The sequence below is a fragment of the Stylophora pistillata genome, chromosome 6, assembly GCF_964205215.1.
Source record: "Stylophora pistillata chromosome 6, jaStyPist1.2, whole genome shotgun sequence".
Lineage (NCBI taxonomy): Eukaryota > Metazoa > Cnidaria > Anthozoa > Scleractinia > Pocilloporidae > Stylophora > Stylophora pistillata.
In genome coordinates this window covers 34,861,634-34,872,902 of record NC_142524.1, presented here as the reverse complement: position 1 = coordinate 34,872,902, position 11,269 = coordinate 34,861,634, and the positions used below count along the sequence as shown (strand labels likewise).

Sequence of the window (11,269 nt, the reverse complement as noted above, 5' to 3'; positions counted from 1 at the left end):
GCCCTCAACCTGCGCTGCTTGCGGCGTGTTGTACTCTTGAAATGGTCTTTTAAAAAATTGGATCACAACACGCCCTGAATTTTACTCTATGGAACAGGTTTGTTTCATGCCATTAAGCGGAATTTCAGAATTCAAGTGTCAGCTAAAAAAACGGAGCACTATTTAGAAAGGTGCTCACTTTCGAGAAGTTTTAAGCTGGTTTACAAGTTGTAGAGCGCCATCCTTTATCAGTACTCCCCACAAGCTCTAGTCTCCCTCGCAGCCGTTTTTTTCTGTATGTCACGTTATTTGGGGGAGCGTTGCGTGACATCCAAAAAAAACGGCTGCGAGGGATACTACACAAGCTCCGGATCTTTCCCGATCTTGTTTTCAGGGCCTTCCATTTGTGATGACTAAGTCTATGCCAATTTTGATTTAGTGGAGACATTTGAAAAAGAGCTGAGGCAAGCGAGGTCACCGGCTCGTCCAACCGCTTTTGCAGTAGCTTCGGCTAACCGAGAGAGCTTGGCACGGTTTGTGCTCTAACGTTTATACGTAGAGATCAATTATCTCGTCTGTTACGTCATTGCGACGCGCGCGAATTACTCTACCATCTTCTCTTTCCGTGGGTTGGAGTTCGGTTCGCTTAAGAGTCTCTCAAGCCAAAGCTCGTGGGAAAATGGAGGAAGAACATTCAACAAAACTCGTTGACGTAAGTGCTTTTGTTTTTTTCTTACTTCGTAACTAAAAGCGTTTAAAAGGTGTCTTAGCAGTGGATCGTTGAATAAATACGGATTTTTTTCGGGTGCCAAGCCTCCGGGCTCTAGCCGACCATAAGTTCAGTTGTCTAAAGTAAGAAGATGACACACTTACTGTACTGGAAGAAGAAAAGTGAGAAAGCGCAGGATTTGAGGCCGGGAAGAAAGCAGAAGGAGATCTAATGATAGAAATAAATTACTAGATAACGGGTAAAGGATTAGCTCTAAGTAATGTTAAAGCAGAAATAAAATCAAACTTTCGTCTTGTGGTTTCAGTTTTTGAGTTGCGATCGCTCGGCTTTGCTTTTTATCGAGGCGTTTCCAGATGTTTTTTTAACATTTATGAACTGAAGCACAGCCCCAACCCTTCTTGAACAAAACGGGAAATTTGAATCACGCAGTGCGCTCAAGATCAAGCGGAGTCGGGTGTCAGGAAGAAAATTTGGAATGGGCGGGCCCTAAACAAAGCGCGTAGAAGAACATGTCTTCATTTTTTCTAGGCATTTTTGAGCTACTAATAAAAGGCAAGGCCTGATAAATTATGGCGCGTAGGTTTTTGAAATCTGGAATGCTTTCTTTGCGCCAAAAAAGAAGAAAGAAAAGAAAAGCATTACAGCAGATTCTTAGATCTCGACGGAATCTCACTCGTAGGGAGGACTCGTCAGTCGGCCAAAAAAATGAATGAATGGCAAGAGCATCTCAAATCAAGGCTTCAACATTTCGGTCTTTTGTGCAGATAGGTCGCACTTTAAAAATTCTCGTCAACTAGAACAGAGGTTTTTGTTTTACAAGTCGAAAATTCATGAATCTTTACAAGATTGAAATGTAGATAAACTCGCGGCGCGCGCGCCTCTTCTATTGGGGGTAGAATAATCTGAGGATCGAGTTGTCAAACAATTATGGAAGATCGAAAGAACACCAGGTAAGGGACGACAAAGAAAAGACAAGAAAATTTTTCAAGGTAGCAGAGGACTCTGAAAAACATCCGCATGTCGTAATTCCTGATTAGATTTAAAAACAATTTCAGTCGTTCATTGGCGTACAATGATACCTTATTTTTGAGCGCGCTGATAAACTGAACAAGCGAGGTGCAAGGGGTCTTGGGAAGAGAATTCTTTATTTATCATATTTTTTTGTTTGTTTTATATACCTTTTTCAATTTTTTGGCCCAAATCGAGTAAGAAAAAAGTGACAAATCTCAACCACTCATCGATTGACCACTGATTACAATGGCAACTTTAAAAAGACTGTAAATCAAGTACGAGTAACTTGCCCTTCATCGGATAAGCGTGAACTTATGTGCAAATGGTAAAAACATACAATTATCAACAAAAATTCAATTTAGACCCTGTCGATGTCAGTTTAGAAATTTTTGCATCGCAACTCTTTAAACGTGGAACTGCATTACAAGCTAAAAGAACTATACTCGTACATGCAAGGCCTTTTTACGGCACCGAAATTTTCGTTGAAGAATCTATTTCTCTGTGGGAGTAGAAGCATGGTAAAACTTTCAGAACAAATGAATCGAGCGAATACCATCGGAATATTTTCAGGAAGGAGATATTTGTTAGGCTTCTATGTCTCCGTGCTTTTCTACATTTTCTCAGCTGTTGTTTGTGGGATTCAGGAGAACCTACAGCTTAAATAGCTGCTTACTGGCGGAGTCTTCTATCTTTTTCAGTTTTTTTTTTTTTTTTTTTATATCAATAAATATATCCTTTGCCAAATAGATTCCAAAGAAAAAAGAGAAAGGGCACGGTATGGGGCACTGGTTTCGAGTTCAAATATTATCATTACAAGGGAGGTGTCCACAATTAGACAAGGTTTACACTAGAGGAAATTGTTCCGGATTCATGATGAATCCGAAACGTTTTAGTACCGGATTTATGTTGCCGTTTACACGAAAGTGAACGAATCCGAAATAAAAACTCCCCGGTTTGGTCGTGTCTCCGGAGATTTTGAATCCGGAATTTAAAGTGGGAACTTTGAATCCGATAACTTTTGAATCCGGAAAGTTTTGTCGTGTAACCGCTTTTTTCTCGTATCCGGATATTATTTCCGCCTGCAATCTTTTGAGTTTGCGGTGAAACCAAAATGGACGATCTGGTGATAACATTGCTGGCGGTCTCCGGTTGCCTAATCTTGTTGCAGGTTCAGGCGATAAATTTTATCATGTGTACCACAGTATTTCTGAGGAAACGCAAATTATTATTGCAAGGAAGTTTAACGTCAGCCACACTTAATCGCCGACGACGTAGATGGGCAGGATCGAAGACTGAGACGGTTTTGGGTTAGGCCAGGTCGAACAAGTGCCTGGTGGGACAATATGAAATGTCACGGTAGCTAGCGAGTGGAGAGAAAATTGTAGAATGTCCCACCCTTCCTTTATGGAACTTTGTGAAGATCTTAGGTCCCTACTTGAGAGAAAATCAGAAAAAAAAAAAAACCGGAGTTGTTGTCGTGTGCAAACGGTCAGGAATCCGAACATCCTTTCAGTGTAAAGCCTACGAATCCGAATACTCCAAAATTGATGAATCCGGAAACATTTACGAATCCGGAAAACTCTCCTCTAGTGTAAACCTAGCCTTCGTCTTTGCATGGATTTCTCCACTTTGAAGTTGAGGTTATGAAAGGAGAGGGATATTGCATTGAAATGAACGTATCTTTGTCTAGCAACGGGAAAGAGAACTTTAAAAGGACGTGAAGCAGGAAAGGAACCTCAGCGGCGTGTTCAATTTCTCCAAGAAACCTCAAAGATTTCAGGTCTAACGTAGTACGCATGAACAAAGAAAATTCCCATAGCTTTCGCTTTCTCATTCAGTAGAATGTAAAGGATCTCAGGTGCATATGTAAAGCCTCTTAAACTTGCAAGGCGTAATATGCATTCGGGAAAAAACACGCTTGTGCAGATTCGAGAATCTACAAACTGGCTTCAAGTGTTGTTCCAAATTTGTCTCAAGGTTCTCAACGCTTTCAGCCTTTAAAAAAGATGGTGGCGAAATTCGTCCTATCAGTAATTTATTTATTTTTGGTAAGAATTACTAAGAATATTGCAGCAAATTAGAAGTAAATTTGTTGGTCATCTTGCACAATTTTTGAGCTTAGAAATTGTAACTTTCAGAATTCTGTTGGTACTGGATGCTCTCGGGCGTCACTGGTCGGAGTCATTGAGGCCTCAGTGAAAACACCCAGTACTAACAGTACCTTTCAATAAAGGTCAAGCTGTTCTTCACCCATGACACTGGGCAGCAGGGATGGCGCGGGGAGCAGGGATGGCACGGGGAGCAGGGATGGTGTGGAGAGCAGGGATGGCGCGGGGAGCAGGGATGGCGCGGGGAGCAGGGATGGCGCGGGGAGCAGGGATGGCGCGGGGAGCAGGGATGGCACGGGGAGCAGGGCGGATGGCACAGTGGTGAAAGCACTTGCCTCCCACCACTGTGGCCCGGGTTTGATTCCCGGACCTGGCGTCTCATGTGAGTTGAATAAAGGCTGATAGTTTCGAGAGAAACTGTTTGGGGCTGCGTCGGTGGGGGTAACGAAATAATTTGGATATATCAACAAAGTTGAAATGGTAAATTGGCCACCGTAAAAAAAAACGTAGCTCCATTTTCTGCCTTTGAAAGCACACACAACCCACAATTCCTCTATTCGCTCCGATGAAAGGCTAACGCTCGAAACGTCAGCTTTTGTAATCGTTACAGTGGCCAATTTACCATTTCAACTTTGTTGATATATCCAAATTATCGCGTGGGCTGAGTTTGTCGTTGGTTCTTGTCCTTGCTCCGAGGGTTTTTCTCCGGGTCCTCCGGTTTTCCTCCCTCTGCAAGAACCAACATTCCAAATTCCAATTTGATCTGGAACAGTGGAAGAGAATAGCCACCCAGTGGATGTCCATTGCTAAGTTATTTATTTATTATTTATTTATTTAATATCAGACAGCTGCATCAAACTGCTTGGATTATACTTCCGATGTAAAAGTGATATTTCCAAAGTACAGGTTGAGTTGAAGCTCATCTCTGAAGAGCTTGACCTGTATATTGGAAGTATCATACTGCAGTCTCCACAAAGTTTATTGAATCAACTGTGGGAAAACCTACTGCTTAACATTGCTAGCATTTTGGCTATTGTATGGCTAGAGCAAAATGTAAAAAAAAGATTGCAACAAGATCTTGGGTGTTTGTACATGTACAGACCCCCTCCCCCTTAGGCCTTGGGGCAAGATGCACATAGGAAAAGACCAGAATCAACAGACTGGCTTCAAACATTGCAGCACTTGTATAACAAGAGATTTTTATAAAATCCTTTCTATCAATATTTTTAATGATCTATTTCACCGAGATTATACAGTAAATAAGAGGCAAATTTGTCGGTGATCTTGCACAATTTTGATCTTAGAAATTGTTGTACTGATTATTGTTTTCAGAACACCGCTATTACTGGCTATTCGCTAGCCCCAATAGATATTGATGACAAATTGCTCAACCATTACATTGGAAACATTATCCACAAAGCTGCATCAAGCTTACATGGTTTTGTCCTAAAGGCCACGAGCCCTGAGGCAGCAGACAGGGATGATACAGCTGAGAGGGGATCTACTCCTACAAATGACAGCTTTACTATGGACACCCAGCAGCAAGATAGTTCAAGTGGAGATATCTTGGAGAACATTGGGGAACCTCTGATTGCAGACTCCAATTTCATCGAAAAACTCCAAGGCAATCACATTGTACCAAAAATGCAAACAGTGACATCAAGTTTACGGGATGTTGCTATAAAAGTGATGAACCTTGCTGGGACAGAGAAAGCTGTTTTGGATTGCACTGAATCTGAGCAAGGCTATATCACTGAGCAAGGCCATAATACTGAGCAAGGCTCTTGTGCACGTTCAAAAGAGGTCATTGCAGATGACAGCTTTACTTTGGACAGCCAAGAGAAAGATAGCCTAACTGGGCATACCTTGGAATCTCTTGTGAACCCTATTCAAGGTAATCCCTTCCCAGCAATAAATTTAATTGCAGATTGTTTATTCAAGGATGCTATCAGTCTGTTGTAACAGTTACTCGAGTCCCAGTGTTGTCTCTGTACTTTGGGAAATTAACTGCTGTATTTTTGTCAAATGCTGCAATGACTGATTGTGAAAAAGAAACCCCAATTATGTCTAATGATGATTGAGAGGTCTGTATATTTTCCATAATTGCAACACACTTTTAGAAGATGGTGTAGTGCCCATGGTGATCAGAAGCCACTTTTTAGTTATATAATTGCAAACAACAATCAGCTGCACTTAAAGCAATAGTCCATTTTACAGTTCTGTGCTTGGTTGCCAAGCCTTTGAATGGGAGTGAGGCTAGAGATGACCTTGTTATGATACAAACCTTGCTGCCTTTCAAATGTAAATCACTTTGTTATCATGCTAACTAGATACAGGTCTCTATCACAACACAGTCATCTTTAGCCTCACTCTGAATCAAAGGCTTGGCAACTAAGTACACAACTGTAAAATGGCCTATTGTAGAAAGAAGTCTTTTTCAGTATGGTGTAACAAGATTTGAATGCATGCCTCCCCGATACTAGTCGGGCTCAACTGCCAACTGAGGTTTGAAGTGGCATGTCGTGAGTAAGGCAAATTTTACCAGGTTTTTTTTTCCCTGGAAACAAATCTGACTACAATCAACTTGAAATTATTAAGTGACATTTTGACCTGTGGATGAAATACCAGTAGACCATTAAATTGTAGAAATGCCTGAACACAGCAAGTCATGGAAACAGCACAACTTGAGTCAGCACAGGTGCTATTATTGTGCATCTGCAGACCAGATCCCCTCAACATGGGTAGTGTTCTATCATGTGGAGTAATCAAGGAATTTTCCTTGATTATTTGCACATTTGCATTATACTGTCTTCTACCTATTGACCAACTGAGACCTTACTTCACCTCTCCATAGTGCCTATTGAGGATTCAAGCTCTGATTCCTCCCTTGATTTACCTAATGATGAACATGAGTATCCACCACCACCCAAGGCTGGTAACAAGAAAAGTGTAAGTATCTTTTGTGATCGAGAAGAGCAGCTCTAACAGGTTAAATTTATCTTCCTTTGAATAAATATGGTTTTAATAATTAAGCATCAAATTTAATATTTAATCTTTTGAAATGATTTATTTCATCATGGATAGAAATTTTGCCGGTTTAAAAAACGAAGAAAGTCTTCAGCAGTTGCGCCAGTCACAAATGACAAACTGAAAGGTAAATCTGCATCTTGCAACTAGCTAGCTGGCTGAACAAATCAGGACAACAGTGTCCTATGATTAACTGTTGAATCAAAGGGAAATACAAATAATAAGCAATTTTTTTCCCTTTCAGAAACACAACCCCATAAAGTGGCTTTTGATGATCAATCTTATCCTACCAGTGACATCAATGTTGGCACTTTCATCACAAAAAGTGGTAGGTGCATGATCAGATCGTGATGACTTGGCCTACAAGTTTGTTTCAGGTTTAGTCAACAAAAAGTCTTACGATTTCAACAACTCTTAAATTTTAACCAAAAGGGAAGTTATATTTAAATTTTATTTATAGCCTTTCTGTTGCTTTTCTTGAGGAAAAACCTGATTTCAAGGTTTTATTTAAAGCCAAGTTGCAAATTATCCAAATTGCTGCTACAGATTACAAGTGGAGTACAGTTTTGTTTTTGCTTTGTTATAAATTTTAGACTTAATAGTTGTCTGGCATTTTATGCTTTCCTGGATTGTTATCTAATGTAAATTGAATTTTTCGTTTATTTAGAGCACTTTGATGAAATGGGGAACAATATCTTTCTGTTGAACAGTGAGAAAGTACCTTTGATATCAAAACTTTTCCAAGGGTCAAAATCAAAAGCCCTCGTCAACAATTTGTGCAGGTAAGCAAGATTTTCTGTTTGTTCATGCCTGAAAAAGTGTTGAAGGTGGTGGTTGGTCATTTGCTTTGATCCTTAGGAAAACATGGGAAATGGGAAACACATTTAGTAAAAGGGTGGCAGGGTAAATTTTCCTATGTGAAGTATGAAATGCAGGGAGTTCTATATATGCCTCTATTTCTGTCAGTAAAACATTTTAAAGCTGTCATTACCAATAATTATAACCAATTTACACTGTGTAACACTTTTATTATTAGTTAAATTGCTGTGTCTCCAAATTTAGAAATGTGGAGCAGTACATCAAAGACAATCTTGTCACAGACAAGTTTACCATGGTTATCCATGGAGGGGATGATGGCTCAAAGCTAGGATCAATTGGTTTGGCAAAGAAATTCTACAGTCTCCTGAAAAACAGGTTAGAGAAGAGTGGGGTGACTGTTGCAATATGAAAACTCTCAACTAAAAATAGATATACTGGTGGAAACACATTTCTGCTTAAATTGTTTGCCACCAAATTTACAAAGAAAAAAGTAAGATATATTAATTAATTTGGTGTTTTATAACAAAAAATAACACCCTGTGGTTGACAACTTTATCTCTCTTTTAACACCTGGTTTACTGGATGATGTAATTTTTTTGTGGTCATTCTTTTTCAGGTTCAACAAAGATTTGAAAAGTTGCATCATTTTGAGGGCCAAACTAAGCCTGAAATGTATTTTCAAGCTTTCAAAGCCATTTATGCAGTGAGTATAAAGTCAGAGTAAATCATATTTTTTCATTTATGTTTAAGAAATACTTGATACTGCTTGATAATCAATAGAATCTCAGCTTGGTAGAATTAAAACTGAATGGCTTTGATCAAAGCTCTTTTCTTTCAGCTGTCATTAAGTAACAGCACCTAACTTGAGTTCTTAAAACCAACACAAAAGTCATCAAAACAGCTTATCAGAAAACAAAGGAGACTGAATCAATCACAAGGAGCTTCTCAAAGTTCAAAGTGAAATTTAAAAAAATCAACAGTGGTTTCAGGTGGTCTGTAATCTTATCAATGATGATATTGGCCATCACAGTGGTCAAAATGACTGTTTTGAACTCACAAGTCAAACCAGTTTAGCTGAGACAGGGAGGGGATAACTTTTCTAGACTTAAAACAGACAATACATATATCTTATTAACCAAGCGTGAGGGCCGTACTGGGAGAATATCGGCCCGAGGTCTTGACAGTGCGGACCGAGTGCAGCGAGGTCTGTACAAAAAAGGCTGAGGGCTGATATTCTTCCAGTACGGTCCCGAGCAAGCTTGGTTAATAAGAGATTTATTATATGACTGAAGTTCAAAGGGACACAAGTGCGGTGTCATTTAGGACAATTCGGGACAGTGCCTGGTCCAATACTTAGAGAATATTGACAGGAAATAGAGCATTTTGATTGGTTGATTTTAGTTATTAGCCCTCTGACTGCCCAAGTTGTGTAATACAGTCATGTAATTTGTTGCAGGGTGTGTTTTAAGACTTAAAATGTGATGTATGTTTTGGTAAAGTAATGTTAGTTTGAATTAAATTAACACAAAGAACACGTACATTGGAAGATAAGTGACTGAAAGATTGATAATTTTACATTTGTGTCTGGTTAATTAACTATCATTGAATTTAAAATGAAATGTAGTTTCCTGATTAGGTATAATTTTTCTACAGGAATACAATGAAACAGAAGATTTCTCTTGTAAATGATGTGCGTGAACTTGTGCTGCTCCACCGTAAGTATTTCAATAAACAGTGTGAGAAATATATATGCACTGTTATATGTCCTTAAACAAGTTTATGTTATTGATTAATAACAGTGAAAGTTAAGTTCAACTCTTTCACACATAGCATTCCACAGCATATAATTAGTGAGTGGAAATTATAAAGTGAAGAAAAAGTGAAAAATGCTTCAAGATTCATTACACCCAGAAAAGTTTACTCAATCAGCAGGCAATTTGCATAATATGATAATTTTAAAAGAGTTATTGATTACCTTTTTGTTTTGCTCTTTTATCAGGCATCCCAGACAATCTTCTCCAGTATTGTCATTAACTACTTCAGATACTACATCAGGGAGGGGTGGAAAATGTTTCTTATTGACTGTTTACTTCAAATACTTTTCTATATTTATACTATAGTACACCATGCCTGGGGGGAGGGGGGAGGGGGGAGAAGAAGAAAGTGTAACAGTAGCTTGTTGTACATAGTTGCAAACAAATACTTCTCAAATTTTCTGTATACTTTATAACAATGTTGCATGCCGCCCATGGCAGATTAGTCAAGCTGTTGCACAATATTCAATAGCTATCACAAATGTTGCTTGTTGACAAAGGTACAGATGTGTTTTTGTTGTGATCATGAGGAAACACTGGTTATAAGAGAGAGGCCATTGAACTATGAATAAGCCTTCTTTAGGCATCATCAGTTCTTCTCCTTGTATGCAATGCCTTCTGCAGCCAGTCTGTGATGTGACCACTATTGTGACCACTGCTGTGTTATCCTGTTGAAGATACATTTGAGGGGCTTTTTAAAAATCTTTAGGGGCATTTTTTTAGGATTTTCACATTTTAGGGCTTTTTTTTAGGATTTTCAAATTTTAGGATTTTTTTAAAGTCAATGGTAACTTTAAGAGAATAAAGACTCATTTCTCTTTGAAGTACTGACTTCAGAGTGTTTGTCTTTCAACAACTATAACAACAGGCAACAACATCAATTATTTTGCCTGGTGGTCACATCAGAGACTGGCTGCTAAATGGGCAAAAGGAAATAGTTTAACACCTGTCCACCTCCCTCTTTCTGTAGTATTCATCATCTTGTTGAGTACCAAATGTGAGAGCAACCAATTACTATGCAACATGCAGACTGTAGTAAGCAGAGTTTGAACTAACAAACTCTCATTAAAAGAAGTTGGGCACATGCTATTTTTTTTTATTTTTGTAAATTGAGATATAAAATGAATTAAAATTGTGACTATCACCAAGAGACTTCCTTTGTGTCATACCGGTGCATGAACTAATTATTGATTTCCACATCATGAAGTGACAGTTGATACTTCCCCTGGATGAGACTCTAATCCATTTTAGCTTACCCCTTCAGTATTGCATCAGCCAGAGTACCTCAAAGGTCCCTGGTACCTTCCTGTACTCTAGAGTGAAAAGAGGCACTGTGACAGTAAAGTATCTTTCCCATAACACCCCTCTCCCCCCCAGGCTTGACCCATGACCTCTCAGGGGAGAGTTTTACACCACCTCTCTCTGCTTCCTTTGTAAGCGAGTTTTACATCACTTCTCTAATACCTTCACAGGAAGAGAGTTTTACACCAACTCTCTAGTATCTTTGCAAAAGGAGAGTTTCACACCTAGTGTAAAACTCTGTTCTTACTAAGGTAGTAGAGTCAACCACCTTTGTAAGAAGAGAGTTTAAAACTGCCTCTCTCTACCACATTTGTAAGAGAGTAATAATTTTGACTTAATAGACCATAAAATCCTCATAGAAAAACTATCTAAGTTCAATCTTGACGCCAGTTTGGTACGTTGGCTTGCGTGCTTCTTACAAGCTAAGGTAGATCTTAGGTTATGCGCATAGGTACAGTCAGTTCTAGTTCCCAAGCTTT

The 11,269-nt window shown here is 39.1% G+C and overlaps 1 protein-coding gene across 1 annotated transcript; it reads left to right on the top strand.

The window, feature by feature from the left end:
* Positions 1-377: 377 nt before the first annotated feature.
* On the top strand, positions 378-10,632 carry LOC111319258 (uncharacterized). Its single transcript, XM_022922069.2, has 10 exons — positions 378-691; positions 5,161-5,722; positions 6,683-6,777; positions 6,913-6,982; positions 7,100-7,183; positions 7,523-7,637; positions 7,918-8,049; positions 8,291-8,377; positions 9,328-9,389; positions 9,674-10,632. The coding sequence occupies exons 1-10, from the start codon at positions 659-661 to the stop codon at positions 9,706-9,708; spliced, it is 1,275 nt and encodes a 424-aa protein (XP_022777804.2). The 5' UTR covers positions 378-658; the 3' UTR covers positions 9,709-10,632.
* Positions 10,633-11,269: the final 637 nt, after the last annotated feature.